At 41.3% G+C, this 18,607-nt stretch overlaps 1 protein-coding gene across 1 annotated transcript in view; it reads right to left on the reverse strand.

The window, feature by feature from the left end:
- Window positions 1-5,347: 5,347 nt before the first annotated feature.
- The window catches only part of kpna4 (karyopherin subunit alpha 4), a 42,079-nt gene continuing 28,819 nt past the window's right edge, over window positions 5,348-18,607 (reverse strand). The window contains exons 13-17 of the mRNA XM_062977513.1: window positions 18,043-18,147; window positions 12,666-12,737; window positions 11,176-11,338; window positions 10,334-10,428; window positions 5,348-7,268 (exon numbers count right to left, since the gene is read on the reverse strand). Coding sequence (XP_062833583.1) covers window positions 7,170-7,268; window positions 10,334-10,428; window positions 11,176-11,338; window positions 12,666-12,737; window positions 18,043-18,147 — 534 coding nt within the window. The 3' untranslated portion in view covers window positions 5,348-7,169. The remainder of the gene's footprint in view (window positions 7,269-10,333; window positions 10,429-11,175; window positions 11,339-12,665; window positions 12,738-18,042; window positions 18,148-18,607) is intronic.

Below are 18,607 nucleotides of genomic sequence, written 5' to 3' on the forward strand. Positions count from 1 at the left end.
GCATACACACCCCCTGAAGTATTTGGCGGGAAAAGCCTTCTCTGTTTGGCAGGTCTCTGACTGCGAAATTTGGCGGGAAAGGCAACATACCAAGGAAATATTAATCCCATTTTGGGATTGAAGATAGATATACTCGGTAAATGTGTGTGTGTGTGTGAGGAGAGGGGGGGTGGCACACTCGTAAAAGCCTTGAATCAAGAAAAGAATTAATACAAGTGAGGAGGTGTACACACACACACACTGAAGTATTTGGCGGGAAGCGCCTTCCCCGCTTGGCAGGTTCCTGAGAGAGAGGGAAAGCCTAGGCGGGAAGCGCTGCCTCTCTCCTCATGGCGATGTCCAGCTCGGAGGACCTGTTCTACTCGTCGGGGTCCGGGAAGCGGCCCTCGGGGCTGTCGGAGGCGCGGGCCTTCCGCCTGATCTTCCTGAAGCGGATCCGCCTCCGCCGGGAGGGCAGCCTGGCGGCGGCGCTGACCCAGAGCATGGCGCTGGCGGTGATGGGCACGGCGGGCGCGTACCCGTCGTGGGTGCTGGTGCAGGGCGAGGGCGAGGGCGGCGAGGAGAGCGCGGACCAGGTGGTGCTGGGCGCGGCGTGGGCCATCACCCGCGAGGACCCGGCTCCGGGCGCGCCCCTGCTGGGCCCGGCGGGCGGCCCGCTCATGCTGGGCATGGCCTTCTGCTGCCTGTTCAGCGTGCTCAGCGGCACCTTGGCGCTGACGCTGGACTTCCTGGGCCTGCGGCGCGGGCGTTCGGTGGCGCCCTTGGCCCACGGCGTGACGGCGGTGCTGATCGCGTGCGCGGCGGCGCTGGGCTCGTGCCTGCTGGCCCTGGTCCGCGGCAGGGTCCACACCGAGCCCGAGCTGCGCCCGCGCCGCCTCCGCACCAGCCCCGGGCAGAGCCTCTTCCTGGCCTTCCTCGCCTGCGCTCTGGCCTCCACCGCCACCGGGCTGAGCTGCTCCTCGCCGGCGAGAGTGGAGCCCGCCCGCTCCTCTTGGGACTTCCGCGCCCGCGACCACCGCCCCGGACGCTTCCTCCGCCGCTACCGCCCGGACGACGAAGAAGGCACCTCTTCCTCCTCCTCCTCCGTCGCCGCCGCCACCGCCGCCTACATCAAGAGCAAGTACCGTGAGGGAATGCCCTCGGAGAGCCGCTCCGGGAAGGTGCACTGGCCCGACCAGGGCACGCTGGAGTACTTGCCCGAGGAGCGCGCCTTCCGGAGGAGAGCCACGCTGGACTCCGAAGACGACGAGGCGGAGGAGGAAGAAGAGGAAGAGGAAGAAGAGGAAGAAGAAAAGGAAGCCCAAGAGCCAGAAGAGAAGGAGCACAAGGAGGAGGTTCCCCCCGTAGGATCCGCCTCCCTTCAGAAATACTGGGCCTCCAGCTGGTCTCTCCTCGGCAGCTTCGGGAGCCTCTTCGAGAGGGAGACCCCAAGGGAGCCAAGGCCGTCTCTTGCCGAAGATGAAGAAGAAGAAGAAGAAGAAGAGCACCACCACGAAGAGGAGGAGGAGGAGGAACACCACGGCGCGCCCCTTCGGGCGGAGAAGCAACGTAGCAGCCTCGATAGAGTTTGACTTATGGTGCTCCTATGAAGGAGAGAGCCCCCAAATCACCCTGTCCCTTAACAATCCTTCAAATCAGCGCCATGCCTTCCTTGTTTGACAGCCTCATCACACTAGATAGAGCAGGCATGGGCAAACTTGGCCCCTCCAGGGGTTTTGGACTCCAACTCCCACAATTCCTAACAGCCGGCAGGCTGTTAGGAATTGTGGGAGTTGGGAGTCCAAAACCCCTGGAGGGCCCAAATTTCCATATGTAATTTGGTCTTTCACTTTTCCTACCGCCTTGTACCTACCTCCACATTTCTAACCTAATCTTCCCTGAGTATTCCTTGACCCTGATCTCAACTTCCTAGCCTTTTCTTTTTTTGACTCAAGATGCTCAGAAATGCAAATAAAATCGGTTTGATATCTTCATTTCCATCTTCTGAAACAAATGATACTACGTTCAATGTATTGTTTGAAAGCTTTCATGGCCGGAATCACTAGGTTGCTGTGACTTTTCTGGCCGTTTTCACCAACCCTAGTGATGCCAAAAATTCAAGGGAATTTAGTTTCTAACTTTCCCTCCTTCAGATATCACTACCTTCTTCCTGCAGTCTTCAAGCACTGCCATGATGTGCTAGTAAGCTTTCAGGATGCTTAAGGCAGGTTGGTACAGTTGACTAAAGTTGGTAGTTTAAAGTTGTTTTTTGGAGCCACCTATTTATTATAAAACATTTTCTGGTTGAAAATCCATGTTCTGTAAGTGGCAGATTCTTAAGTTTGACTAACTCAAGTTGGTAGCTTAAAGTTGTTTTTTAGAGCCACCTATTTATTACAAAATACTCTCCTCTGGTTGAAAAAATCCATGTTCTGTAAGTGGCAGACTCCTGTAATTCCTAGTATTGAGTATGTTTGCTGGAGTTTGTTACATTTGCAGCCTGAGAGAAACAGAAAGAGTCCTGATTCCCAAACAATAGTCCTCCAGGTGTTTTGGACTTCAACTCCCAGCAGCTTTGGACAAGGATCGGATTCTGGGAGCTGAAATACAAAACACCTGGAAGACAGAGAGGACATTAAATTGTTTACTCCCAAGTATGGAATTAAATACTATTTGCTCATCTGTGTGCTCTGTTGAATTCTTCACATTTCTCCCATGTATAAATAAAATGGTTTTTTAAAAAACTCCATTTGTCCTTTTATCTTGAAAATGGTTGACTACGCTTCCTGTGGAATAATATACTACCAAGGCCAACTGGATGTTCCCTGCTAGAAGTCAGTGTCAGACATGGCAAAAACATTTGGCAGAATTATCCCAGAGGCATCAGGTGCAGACCTCATATCTGTAAATTCAGGCATTCAAGATGCATATATGGATCAGTTTTGAAATGGGTATGCTGATCAATCTTAAATGTGCTAGTTTACACATACCTAATGGTAACTGGAAAATATCTTAATGATGGTAATAAGATACTTTTTTATTTTATCTCCTTATCCAATTAATTTTCTTGTATTTTACTGTTCCAGACTAATGTTTTAGCTTTTCTCATTATTTAAGAATCTCAATCTGTTTCTCATCTTTTAAGTAACATTACTTAAACTGTACAGGTCAAATTCTTCATCTGACTGAGCATATCGAGGAAGGCTATGAGAAAGGCTGCATCACGGGAACAGTTTTTGTGGACCTTACGGCAGCCTATGACACGGTGCAACATAGAAAAATGCTGCATAAAGTCTACCATATTACCCGGGACTTTGATTTTACAAAAACTGTCCAGACCCACCTAGAAAACCGCAGCTTCTATGTGGAGTTTCAGGGCCAGAAAAGCAGATGGAGGAGGCAAAAGAATGGTTTACCCCAAGGCAGCATTCTTGCACCGACCTTATTTAACATCTTCGCGAATGACCAGCCACAACCACCACTCACAGAGTTTTATATATGCTGATGACCTTGGCCTCACAACACAAGCGAAAGATTTTGAAACAGTTGAAAAGCAACTCACTAATGCCTTGAAAGATCTCTCCAGCTACTACAAAGAGAACCACCTGAAGCCTAACCCTGCCAAGACACAAGTGTGTGCTTTCCACCTACGCAACCGTGAAGCCAACAGGAAACTGAAAGTTACTTGGGAAGGCCAAGAGCTCGAACACTGTTTCCATCCTAAATATCTTGGTGTCACCTTAGATCGAACATTAACATATAGGAAGCACTGCATGAACACCAAGCACAAAGTAGCTGCACGCGACAACATCCTGCGGAAACTGACTGGCAGCTCATGGGGTGCAGACCCACAAGTGATAAGAACCTCAGCCCTGGTCTTGTCTTTCTCAACTGATGAATACGCCTGCCCTGTCTGGCAAAAGTCTGCCCATGCGAAGCAGGTGGACATAGCACTAAATGAAACATGCAGAATAATCACAGGATGCCTTAAACCTACACCTGTTGATAAACTCTACAAGCTAGCTGGCATTGCCCCTCCTGACGTGTGACGGGAAGTTGCTGCTAACGGTGAGAGAAATAAGGTTGAACACTGTGAAAGCCATCCACTGCATGACTATCAGCCTCCTCCCAGTAGACTCAAATCAAGGAAGGGCTTCATGAGAACCATCACTCCTCTTGATGTTCCTCCAGCAGCAGCAAGGGTGTCCCTCTGGGCAGCTAAACCTGGCAATTCTAACTGGATGGCCCCCCATGAGGGTCTTCCTCCAGGGGCAAACCAAGAATGGGCAACTTGGAAGTCCCTGAACAGACTCAGAAGTGTCAGATCTAAAGACAACTTGGCAAGGTGGCACTACCTGGAGGAATCCTCCCCCTTGTGTGACTGTGGAGCTGAACAAACAACTCCGCATATGTATGCTTGCCCACAATGTCCTGCCTCAAGCATGGAGGAGTTGTTTAAAGCTACGGACAATGCAGTTGCTGTTGCCCGTTTTTGGTCTAAAACTATTTAGTTGCTTGTGATTTCCTTTTTTTCATCATTTTAAAATGTATTTGTCGTGCAATGCTTTTGACACGAAATAAATAAAGTAACATTACTGGAAATATCACTCTTTGGAAGAATGTTGTGTTCATTTATGTATTAAAAACGACTTTAACCACAAACAAAAGACTACGGATTAAACACATGGCTAGATTTTAGGGTATACCTCACTTGTATTAACTCTTTCCCTGATTCAAGATATTAGAAGTGTGTCATTTTCCCCAAACATTTACAGTGTGGTTTTCTTAAATCCCAAAATGGAAGGAGGAAATTGCTATTCATATACTTCATTCTTTGTTATTACATTGAAACCATCTCAATTCATTTTAGGCACCTAACTTGTTTAGGATGTACTTCAGCAATTATTGTGGCATGAAGTAATTGGAGCTGCCAAAAGGAATGTAATTTTCAAAAAGCTTTAGCATTTCATTTCAGATCATTTCTACTGTAGAGTATGGAATATTAAGATCTTGCAGAGTGCTCAGGCTTTCTATATGGCTGAGCTACCAAAGTGAACATAAGAGCAATACTTTACTGGATATGTGTTTCACTTCCTTAAAACAAGGAAAAGATGTGGAAGGTGCAGACCTGGGCTTAAGCAGGAAGTTGTTAATCTGCCACTGGAACTGTCGAAGACAGTCGATATACATTCAAATACATCCAATTTCTAAGTGAAAATTCATAGGTAGGTGGTAAAATCGAATACTTTCCAAAATAAAAGGAAAGGGAATTCCAGAATAGATTTTTCTTCTTCTTGCATATATAATAAAAGGTAGATGTGCAAGCAGAGTATGCAAATGTGTGTAGACAAAAATACATACACCAATATAACATTGTTGTAAGTTTTAATGTTTATTTTCCCCAAGACAGCCTAGCCTGCATTCTACTTGGATAAATTTCACAAGCTAGTTTTCTGCTGCATCTAGTTTTAAACTTTTAACCATGTTTCTGATGACAAGGAATGCTGCAAAAATACTCTAGTCCAACAAAGAGTTATGATCACAAAATAATCTTTATCCATTCTACTGCGTTTCAGAATTACCAGCTGATTTAAAAAAAACACAAGGTAGATATAGATGCTAATGGTGGCTAACCTGGTATGTTTTCTTATAGCAAACTGTTGTTCATGCAACACTTGTGCTCAAAGGGAAGGCACAGCATTTCCTACAATGAGCCACCTTATAAAGAGTTCTCCTTTTGTACATAATTCTAATGTCACTTTTAATTTAGTGTGCAGAACCTCGAAACTGAGGTATTATTATTCCAATTATAAAAACCACTTGCATTTTATATGCAAGTTAAGAATACAAAGTTCTCTCTAAAGTGGCTCAAAATAGATTGTTCATGGCTGCCTACATCTAAAGATAAAAAGTCTAGAACAATTGGACAGATTAGGTGGTATTGTTAACGGTGTTCAAACCATGACTTGATTTGTACATCTATTCACATCTCTTCTCCAATCATTTCAGCAGTACATATGCACCAAATTTTATTTTGAGGTTTCCATATCATTTTCATAGAAAACAAAGTTTGAAAACAAATAACATTGAAACACAGCACGGTATCCTACCACAACAGAAACAGCTGGTTACAGGACTCAATAAAATCTAAAAATGAGCTATGCTGTAGATTACCACATGCAAAAATAGCTTTATGTCATCTCTGAAAATGAAAAGGATGGTTATTTTTATTGTTTTCTCGTACTATGGCGATTTGTGTACTGCAACACAATAGTTGGAAAAGGGAAATGTGTGTATGGGTTTCATGCAAAATAATCTACATAATTTAGTTTGATGATATGGAAAGCCTTTTTTTTGTAACAATGAACACTTGTCTGGTGCAAATGCACAGGAAGCCTTCCTTAAAGTTTTTTGACTTTACAAGCAACTAGTAATAAGCCATACAGGAAATAAAATGACTAAAATAAAAAGGGAAAAAATAAAATAAAAACACAGGCTGCAGGAGTAAAACCATAGTCTGCTGCTAAACCGGTCTGGTTTTCGTGTCCAGTGTTAACACTTATGCACTCCTTGGATGATTGACTAGGGTTATTATCAGCCCCCTGAAGGCAAATCAAGCTTGCATGCGTTCACATACAGCATCACAACCATACTCTCGTACACACCCCACTCCAAGACTAGGAGTCTGCTTCGTGAGCAAAGAGCCCCAGATTTGAAACACACACGTGGCCCCAAAGCACTGAGTCCAGACATTCACTCAATGTTGTCCATTCACACGGTGCTTCTTTAGCAAGGCCTGGGCTCATTCTCCTTGGACTTATATGGGCATCCTATTCTCCTTTATGCTTACATGGCTTGATGATGGAATAGTACTGCATTTGTCCCCCCACAATTGAGCTAGTTAAGTCAATGTCCCTCCTCAGGCACTGAAGATCTTTGACCTGTAGCCCTTTTCCTTTGAACAACCTATATAAGCATTCAGTGTGAAGTTTTTCATTACATTTTGCCACTCACTCTCACTCGCACCCACTCGCCATCTTGACTTCATTCGGGCTTTTCTGTGATTCCAAATGAAATCTTCACATTTTCTTCCCGATTTAATGCAGCAGCGGATCCCATGAGCCAAGCTTGATGGATCAAACCTTTTTTTTATTCAGTGCTGCATTGTACCTAACTTCCAAAATACCACTCTAGAACTGGAACCCTTCTGCAGGTACATTGGCAGATGAATTGAAACCAAATGTTCCACCTTGTATTGCCTCTGGAACAAGGCTTGGATCTTCATCTATCTGTAAATGAATGGTAAAAGATGCGAAATAAGCATTTTCAAACTCAAGCAGTGTCTTTTCAAATTCAAGCAGAATCTTTGTTTGCAATGTATAGTATTTTATATCAAACTAGCTGTGCCCGGCCACACATTGCTGTGGTGAAGTATGGTGATATGGGAAATAAAGTATTGAGGAATTGGTGGTAGTTAAGGTAAAGGGTAAAGGTTTTCCCCTGACATTAAGTCCAGTCGTGTCTGACTCTGGGGGTTGGAGCTCATCTCCATTTCTAAGCCAAAAAGCTGGTGTTGTCTGTAGACTCCTCCAAGGTCATGTGGAATGACTGCATGGAGCACTGTTACCTTCCCGCTGGAGCATTCATCTACTTTCATTTGCATGTTTTTGAACTTCAGGTTTGGCAAAAGCTGGGGCTAACAGTGGAGGCTCTCTCTGCTCCCCCAATTCAAACCTGCGCCCTTTCGGTCTAGAAGTTTAGCAGTTCAGCGCTTTAACACGCTGCGCCATCAGGGGATATTATTTCCTAAAGGTTGTGAATATACATTATTTCTGATTGTTTTTTTGTCTGCAACACAATAATAATAATAATGAGAGTAATCATAATGACTTTGGTAATACACACTGCTTCACTCCTTCTCAGCTTCCTTTCTGGAAGAATCCTTTCTTGGGAGGTGTTAGCTGGTCCTGATTGTTTCCTTTGTGGAATTCCCAATTTCTACCACAAATTCTACCACAGTAATTATTTCATATTACAGTAGAATCTCAGTTATCCAATATTCGCATATCCAATGTTTTGGAATATCCAACGCAGTCTGCATTTTAGTTGTCAATGTTTTTGTAGTCAGTGTTTTAAATTCATTGTGATATTTTGGTGGTAAATTTGTAAATACAGTAATTACTACATAGCATTACTGCACATGGAACTACACAGTAATTCCATGTTGTATAACATGATGTTTTATTGTTGTATAACATGATGTTTTGGTGCTTTATTTGTATAATAATTACCAGACTTGATGTTTAATTGGCTTTTCCTGAATCCCTTCTTATTATCCAACATATTCACTTATCCAACATTCTGCCGGCCTGTTTATGTTGGATAAGCGAGACTCTACTATATATTTATAATCTTCTATTATCTGCTTAGAACTGGATTATATGAGGCCCTTTCTACCCAGCTGGATAAAATGCACACTGAAGTGGATTATATGGCAGTGAGGAGTCAAGATAATCCAGTTCAAAGCAGATAATATAAGATTATAAATGGATAATATAGCTGTGTGGAAGGGCCTTGAATCTACACTGCCATATAATCCAGTTGAAATCAGACAATCTGTATTTTATAGGCAGTGTGGAAGAGGCCTAAGTGAGGCCTAACTCTGCCTGTCCCCTGGGCTGAGAGGGTTGCTAGGAGACCAAGTGGGCGGAGCTTAGCCTTCTAACTGGCAGCAATTGGATAAAAACCATTATTCCTCTCCCTCTAATTAAGACTTTATTTTTCTTTTCTTTTTGTTGTCTTGTCCTTGAGGCGTGGATGAGGGGTTGTGCTGTCAATTTTCAAGGTTGTGGGGTGTTTAGTTTTGTTGTTTTGTCGGTCACCCAGATTCTATCACTCTTTTATATATATAGAAGATAGATATAGATAGAAGATACATAGAAATGTTGCCTGAAACGGGATATTCAATGACTACATCCTTGAGATGCTCTCAAGTACATCACCAGAAATCTCCAACAGCAATGTTTCTGTTGATGGTAAGGCCCAAAAAAGATCCACTCAAAAGACAGATTTGATCAACATGCTTCTATCCCACTACACCCCTGCTGACTAAACTCAAAATTGCCAGGCCTGAAGTATGTATAATTCTTTCTCATGGTAAGTCTCAAGGACAAGAGAAAAACTGTTATATCAGGGCTAAGGGGGGTGCAACCTTGCCTCAGCAGAGTCCCTTTCAATAGGCTTGTGCACAGATCCATTTTAGCAGTTTTGCTTCGGCCAAACCAGCTTCTTCAGCCCTACCAGATGGCTGTAATGGCAAGGGCTTAGCCATCACATTTTCTCATCCATAACGGGGCCATGTGGCAGCTGATCACGGCTCCCCACCACCACCACCACCACCAATTCGGCATCACAGTTGTGCCCTGACTTCAGTGTATTTTTTGGCTTGGCCTCTCTCTTGAATATTTTTGATTTTCCTTTATTTTCTTTATTCTTTTTATTTAGTGGGATTGACTGGGAGTTGGGAACATGTGGGAAGGGTGGGTGGCGTACATGCGCTTTTGGGGGCTTTTAGCTGCTTTTTCTCCCTTCCTTTCCTTCAGAAAATACTTCTAAAAGATAGTAACAATTATTAATAGCAATGCCAGCAATCAAAAAGAAAAGCCTCATTCTCAGAAAAGTACTACCACCTAGATACCTCTCATCTAGAATAGAAAGTAGAAACAGCTTTAGGGAAGCATTAAACCTGAAGCAGAAAGGCGTGAGGGGGGAAAAGGCAGACGCCACTCCAGGTTTTCCTGCAGTGCAAATCAAGAGAAGAGAGCTTTTTAAAGGAAACCTATGGTAGGATAGCTCCAGGTCATCGATCTTCCTTCCCTGGGAAGTAGGAAGCCTTCTTAAAATGCCTTGGAAAGTCGAGTGCAGGGAGAGTATATGTGCACTTATAGAGTCTGTAGAAATAGCTTTAAGGAAGCATTAAACCCAGGTCTCCTCTACAGACCAAAGGAAAAGTATCGCAGAAACTCTGATGCTTTTTAATCCAGATCTTAATGAAGGATATAAGGATAAAAAATGCCATTGCCTAAAATGATGGGAAGGTGAGCCCCCCATTGCTGCCAAAGGGACAGATCTAGCCATATTTTTTGGAAAAATAACATCCGGCTGTGCATTCCTTTTCAGGAGGGTCACGAAAACAATTATGGGGGTCTACTGGTATCTGGCCAGCAGAAACAGATCGAGGTTCAGCAAAAATGAACAAGCCTACCTTTCAGGTACTCTACTGCGAATCCTTACCACCCTATCACATAGGATGCTCTGTGAACCAGATTAGATTTCAGTCTTGATGTTCACTTACATCATCTGAAGAGAAGAACTGATCAATGATCTCATAAGCCAGTTTGTAGATATCTTCATTTTCATGATTTTGTAGCTGTTCAATTTTCTCCAGCCCTATTTAAACAAAAACTTGATGAAACCCCCGGAATATAGTGTGCATCCATTCACCGTAACACCAAGAACGACCTATGGATTATTTTATTCTTTAAATGGCTTGAGAAGATTGGGGGGAGGGGGGATTGGCATAAGAGAATGAGCAAAAAGAAAGAAAAAGTACTGGGGTATATTTGTGAAGCGGGGTATATTTGCTAGTCAGCTATAAAGAGGAAAATTAATTAATCATTTTCCAACATACTCTTTGACAGCCACTCCATAATCCAATTTTTAAATAGGTAAGTACACAAGTATGTTTTTCTCCCTGTCTGATCATTGGGACGTGCAGGGAGGTGTGCCTGTGTCCTTCAGTGGAAGCAAATCATTACATAAGAGATCACCTTTTCTGCTATGGCATCTCAACTGGAGTGCTCTTCCTTTGGAGACCTGAATGGTTGTCACCTAATTTCATCCAAGTCAAAACTGGAGATCATATCTTAGCTTTGATCTATTAGAAAGTGTACTGTTCTTCTGTCAAAATCTTTTTTAATTTTTTTGAAATTGTCTTAAATTTTATTTTGTGTGTCCTAGCCAAAGAGCTTTAGTTACTGGGTGGAAGAGAAGTAACGCAGGCTCCTCCTATGCACATACATGAAATCATAAGAAGATTCCCAAATCTGTGACAAAAACACAAAAGAAATTTGACCCATCAATAACTGTAGCAAACTTTAAAGTCCTTATATATCAAGTCAAGCAATTCAATCATACCTCCACATTCTTCAATAAGATTGGCTATGGTTTCTGCCTCCTCTTCAGCCATTTTTAATATATTACTTAGCCCGTCCAGCACTACTTGCACAACCTGAGCATCTTTTACTGTTAACAAGTTGCAAAATGGAGGAATTACATTTTGTTGAATTAAGTATGCCACCTAGGAGGAAACGGACATCAAATTAGCACCATTTCAAGATTATAGACTTTGTACAGAGAACCAATCAAAATAACTTTGCATCTGCCAAAAATGAAACAGAAGAATTGCCATTGGATCCATTATGAAACCTACCAATTATATAGATATTATTTCAAACTAGCCTTTCTTTGCAAACCAGATATACGAGGGCTATCCAGAAAGTACATGACGTTTTGGAATTTAAAAAGAACAAAATATAGGATAAAGCACTTACGATATGCAGTTGAAAGCCACACTGAAATAGTACATTTCAACATAGTTCTCATTCAGATTTAGGCACTTATCACAGTGAGGAATGACTTTGGAAGTTTCATAGCCTCAACACTTTCCTGCCGCTGCAACCAGCCTTATTGCAACGCTGAAACTCAGCCAGGCTGAACAATGAATGCAAAGGGAAGCAAGCAAGCTCCGGAAAGCGGCCTGGAGGAGAGCAGCTCCCGAGGAGAAGCAGGCAGGATCGGCCAGGTTTTGCAACAACCAGGATCAGCTGCAGAAAGGGAAGCGAAAGGAAAATGCTTCAGATCCCTTTGCCAAAGAAGCAAGAGCTGAGTTTTTCCTTGCTTCCCCTTGCATTCATTGTTCAGCCTGGCTGAGTTTCAGCGTTGCAGTAAGGCTGGTCGCAGCGGCGGGAAAGTGTTGAGACTATGAAACTTCCAAAGTCATTCCTCACTGTAATAAGTGCCTAAATCTGAATGAGAACTATGTTGAAATGTACTATTTCAGTGTGGCTTTCAACTGCATATCGTAAGTGGTTTATCCTATATTTTGTTCTTTTTTAATTCCAAAACGTCATGTACTTTCTGGATAGCCCTCGTATATCACACACACACACACTCATTGGGTGATCCAACTATTTTAAGTTGAAGGATTCTAGCTCCCAACATAAACATTTGGCCCATTCATTAGAATATTGTTTGATACATAACTGAAACTTGAGATAATAAAATGTACCATGAATTATTATTGTTTTTGTTAAATTTTATCCTATTTTTTTCACTTTGTTGTCTGAAGATAGGAAAATACCTCATTAGGTAGATCATTTGACTGAATATGTATCTCTTAAGAGAATCTGTCTGAACTTTAAATTAATAAACAGAAGCTGAGCACAATCTAGCCAAGGTTGGGCACTTCCGAGTCTAACAGAATAATTAAATATTGATATGAAATCAAAGAGTTTCTAAAGGTTTTCCTCAAGCTGAATAGTGCTCCAACTTTGTATTTCCCATTTCAGAATATTTCAAGCTTTCAAATCATAATTTCTTTTATCTCAGATCCAATGGGTACTCACTTGATCTTTGCCTCCACTGATTGTCAGGTTGCTTATAGCCCATGCAGCCTCTTTTTGTGTACCAAAGTCACCCTAAAAACAAAAACAAAGCTCAATGAGACAGTGACCAAGGATGATAGAAGCATTCATCTGTGTAGAAACTGTAAGACATCCTATTATGGAATGGAATCTCAGAATGAATCTCAGTCCACATCACCATCAGAAGCTTTAGACAAGTAAGGACGACATGAAGACTTACTTCATTACACTTATTATGAGCAAAATAAAAATTGGCTGGTTGTAGAAACAAGCTTCTGTGCAGACACCGCTTCCCCATGATAACTGTTACAGGAGTTAATTTCCCTTCCTTAGGGATAGATTTCTCTCACTTCCTGTTGTCTCACCTCTGTTCTTAACTATGAGTTGCATGTAAGTTGGATGTTTGTAACCCAGGAACTGCCTGTACTATTTTCAAGAATAATTCCAAGCCTTTTAAAATTATCCACTATACAAAAGGAGACTGAATTTTAAACAATGCTCTCTAATGGCTGATTTCCTATTGTAGGGTAAAATTCAAAACATTAAACATGTAAAAGATATATTGTAATGGTTGGAGGTAAGAGGCAGAAAAATTTGTGGATATAATTCCCACCCCTTGCTCTATTAGTGCGATGTTCCTTTTCGGTTCTGCTGAGCAAAAATATAAGTTGGAGGGAGAGAATTGATGAACACAAATAAATCAGCCCAGGATTAAACTCTTTCATCAACTTTTCCCCCCCACTATAAATGTGAAATGTTACATTTCTTTTGCCTCTTTTGTTTCCTAGCTCTTTAATTACTTAAATGTTGCATATTGTTTACCTCTTGGGCATGTAAAGCCCAGTGACCTACAAGTCTTGTGTGTCTTCAAGTAATTTCCAATGTATGACAACTACATTATAGCAATTTGTAGCAAGATGTGTTCAGTTGTTAAGCTAAGAGAAAGTCACTTGCCTATGGTTACCTTGTGGGTTTCCATGGCTGAGTGGGGATTCAAAACACAAAACTACTACATCACACTGGGTGGTCCAAATATATATACTCAAGTCTAAGCCGACCCTAATATAAGCCAAGGCATATAATTTTACCACAAAAAAGTGGGGAAACTTATTGACTCGAGTATAAGCCGAAGGTGGAAAATGCAGCAGCTACGGCTAAATTTCAAAATGAAAATAGATCCCAATGAAATTATATTGAGGCATCAGTAGGTTAAAGGTTTTTCAATATTTACCGTATTTCAAAGAAAAACAGTAAACTAGCTCTGTAAATGGAAAAGTAGGGTCAACAAAAACAATATGATATTAACAATAAAATAATAATAATAATAATAATAATAATAATAATAGCTGGAAAAAGTTACAGAGAATGAACAAGTCAAGCTACTCTGGGACTTCCGAATTCAGACAGACAGAGTGTTGGAGCACAATACTCCTGATCTCACGATCGTGTTAAAAAACAAAGTATGGATTGTCGCTGTTGCAATCCCAGGAGGCAGGATTGAGGAGAAACAACTAGAAAAGCTGGCACGATATGAGGATTTAAAGATCGAATTGCAAAGACTGTGGCACAAGCCAGTCAAGGTGGTCCCAGTGGTGATTGGCACACTGGGTGCAGTGCCTAAAGACCTTGGCCTGCACTTGAACACAATCGGCGCTGACAAAATTACCATCTGCCAGCTGCAAAAGGCCACTTTACTGGGATCTGCACATATTATTCGCCGATACATCACATAGCCCTAGACACTTGGAAAGTGTCCGGCGTGTGATCCAATACAACAACCAGCAGAGTGTCTGCTGTGGACTCATCTTGTTGTGTTTCAAATAATAATAATAATAATAATAATAATAATAATAATAATAATAATAAACTTATTTTGTACCCTCTCCTATCTCCCATGGGGATTCAGGCCAGCTTCCAACATAGTAACAGGAAAACATTCAGTGCCTATATAAACAATGCAGAGCTAGATATAGATCTATCTATCTATATATATAAAAGAGTGATGGCATCACGGCAATTCACAAAACAACAAAAGTACAGGCCCCCCAACCTCAAAATTTGACAACACAACCCATCATCCACGCCTCAAGGTTGATACAACAAAAAGAAAAGAAAAATAAAGTCCTAATTAGAGGGAGAGCAATAATTTTTTTTATCCAATTGCTGCCAGTTTAGAGGGCTAATCTCTGCCCACTTGGTTGCCTAGCAACCAAGGGACAGCCAGGTTTCAGTTAGGGGACAGGCAGGTTTAAGCCTCACTGAGTCTTCTTCCACAGATTATCTAATTTGCACTGGATTATATGGCAGTGTAGACTCAAGGCCCTTCTACACAGCTATATAACCCATTTATAATCTTATATTATCTGCTTTGCACTGGATTATCTTGACACCGCACTACCATATAATCCATCTCAGTGTGCATTTTATACAGCTGTGAAGAAGGGGCCTCAGATAATCCAGTTCTGAGCAGATAATATAAGATTAGAAATATACAGTAGAGTCTCACTTATCCAACGTAAACAGGCCGGCAGGATAAGTGAATATGTTGGATAATAAGAAGGGATTCAGGAAAAGCCAATTAAACATCAAATTAGGTAATCGTTATACAAATTAAGCACCAAAACATCATATTATACAACAAATTTGACAGAAAAAGTAGTTCCATGCGCAGTAATGCTATGTTGTAATTACAGTAGAGTCTCACTTATCCAAGAAGATGGGATTTAATGCAAAACATTTAGATCCTGATGTAGCAGTCCATCAAGTACAGTAGAGTCTCACTTATCCAACACTCGCTTATCCAACGTTCTGGATTATCCAATGCATTTTTGTAGTCAATGCTTTCAATATATCGTGATATTTTGGTGCTAAATTCATAAATACAGTAATTACTATATAGCATTACTGTGTACTGAACTACTTTTTCTGACAAATTTGTTGTCTAACATGATGTTTTGGTGCTTAATTTGTAAAATCATAACTTAATTTGATGTTTAATAGGGTTATCCTTAATTCCTCATTATCCAACATATTCGCTTATCCAACGTTCTGCTGGCCCGTTTATGTTGGATAAGTGAGACTCTACTGTACTGTATTTACAAATTTACCACTAAAATATCACAATGAATTTAAAACACTGACTACAAAAACATTGATTATGAAAAGGCAGACTGCGTTGGATAATCCAGAACATTGTATAAGCGAATGTTGGATAAGTGAGATTCTTCTTTAATATGAAATAATTACTGGGATAGAATAATGCAGAACAATATAATCTCTAAAACCAGGACAGTAAATAAACAGGGGAATTCCACACAGGAAACAATCAGGGCCAGCTAACACCTCCCAACAAAGTATTCCCATCATCAAAGTCTGGAAAATCCTCTGTTTTCTCAGGGCCACAGACAGTAGAAGCACATAAAATATCGCAAACAACACCACTCTGAAAACAAGGGAATTCCAGACAGGAAACAATCAGGGCCAGCTAACACCTCCCAACTAAGTATTCCCATCATCAAAGTCTGGAAAATCCTCTGTTTTCTCAGGGCCACAGACAGTAGAAACACATAAAATATCGCAAACAACACCACTCTGAAAACAAGGGAATTCCAGACAGGAAACAATCAGGGCCAGCTAACACCTCCCAACAAAAAATTCACTCAGGGAGGAAACAGCCAGGCTTTAAAGCTGCAAGGCCATTACATCCTAATCATTTTTCCTAATTGCAGCATTCATACTTGCCTCCAACAAACAAAAAAAACCATTCAGAAATATTGTATATTCACAACCTTTAGGAAATAATATCCCCTGATGGCGCAGCGTGTTAAAGCGCTGAGCTGCTGAACTTCTGGACCGAAAGGCCACAGGTTTGAATTGGGGAGCGGAGAGAGCCCCCACTGTTAGCCCCAGCTTCTGCCAACCCAGAAGTTCGAAAACATGCAAATGTGAGTGCATCAATAGGTACCGCTTCTGTGGGAAGGTAACGCCGCTCCATGCAGTCATCCCACATGACCTTGGAGGAGTCTACGGACAACGCCGGCTCTTCGGCTTAGAAATGGAGATGAGCACCAACCCCCAGAGTAAGACACGACTGGACTTAATGTCTGGGGAAAACCTTTACCCTTGACCTTAACTACCACCAATTCCTCAATACTTTATTTCCCATACCACCATACTTCACCACAGCAACGCGTGGCCGGGCACAGCTAGTCTATATATATAAATGAGTGATGGCATCACAGCGACCCACAAAACAACAAAACTACAGGCCCCCCAACCTCAAAATTTGACAACACAACCCATCATCCATGCCTCTAGGTTGATACAACAAAAAGAAAAGAAAAATAAAGTCCTAATTAGAGGGAGAGCAATAATTGTTTTTATCCAATTGCTCCAGTTTAGAGGGCTAATCTCTGCCCACTTGGTCTCCTAGCAACCAACTCAGCCAAGGGACAGCCAGGGTTCAGTTAGGGGACAGGCAGATTTAGGCCTCACTTAGGCTTCTTCCACAGATTATCTAATTTGCACTGGATTATATGGCAGTGTAGACTCAAGGCCCTTCCACCATACTTCGCCACAGCAACGCGTGGCTGGGCACAGCTAGTAATTATATATACTAATTTCACATATCCATTTCCCCCAAAACGTTTGCAAATCCTCTCTATATATGTGCATTTCCCTCCAGCAATATTTGCAAGCCCTATATATTTATGTTTATATCTATCTAGAAATCTGTGTGTGTGTGTGTGTGTGTGTGTGTGCATTTCCCCTGCAATATTTGCAATCCCTATATATCTATATTCATATATATCTATCTAGACATCTCTATCTATATAGATAATTATATCTGTATAGGATTTGCAAAGACTTGCAAACATATGAGGCAAAAATTCATATATAAAATAATGTATACACACAGATACAGATATACAGGTACATTGAAATCTCTAGATATCTATATGTTTATAGGATTTGCAAAGACTTGCAAACATATGAGGGGGAAATTCATATATAAAATTAATGTATATAGATAGAAATATAAAGGTACATAGGGATTGCAAAGGCTTGCAGGGGGAAATGCCTATATATCTGTAGCAGAGATTAACAAATATTTCAGGAAAAAATGCTTCTATAAGATTAATGGGTATATATATGTTCTTCCTGACTTGCAAGGGCTTCATTCCCTTTTCAAAATATTCCCTTTTTCAGCTCATAAATAAGGGCTGGAAAAACCGGCTTATCTTCGTTTATACAGTACTTAGACTTCCACAATAGATAACGGATGTGCAACAGATAATGTTCTCTAGAATTTTTTTTCAACAAAAAAACAAAAGTTTGGCATGAATGTTCCCCTTCTAACCTTATCTAAAAGGTGTATTATCATTGGTACAAGGTTAGCATCTATCACAGCCTGGACTTGCTCCTGATTTCCTGCAGTGATGTTAGATAGGAACCATACAGCCTCCTGTAACAAAAACAACAATAAAATTGTAATTTTAGAACACTGCTAAGAAAATAATTCCAACAATGAAAGTATAAACTGATTTCTGTAGAGCAACATAATTTTGTACTGAACTACAGCAAAACTTTAAAAACAAAAGTTTAGCAGTTAACACTTCCAATTTAAATAGCTTAGCTTGCATAAGAGTACATGCAGAGTATTAACAGAGCAACTAGGTAGTATATACATTTGCATATTGACAACCAGACTGGCTCACAGGGGAAAGAATACCCTAAAGGTATGAAGTCCCCAAATCTCCTACTTGGCATTTTTCTAAATACAGAGGCCATCCCATGAAAAAACTGGGCATTCCAATTGCACTTATTTTTAAAACTGGATTGCCACCAAGATTTTAGAATTTTCTTAAGCTGTTTAGATCACAATTCTTAGAAACTATTATGCTGTGGGTGAGGGCATTTCAACA

The sequence above is a fragment of the Anolis carolinensis genome, chromosome 3, assembly GCF_035594765.1.
Source record: "Anolis carolinensis isolate JA03-04 chromosome 3, rAnoCar3.1.pri, whole genome shotgun sequence".
In the NCBI taxonomy this organism is placed as follows: Eukaryota; Metazoa; Chordata; class Lepidosauria; order Squamata; family Dactyloidae; genus Anolis; species Anolis carolinensis.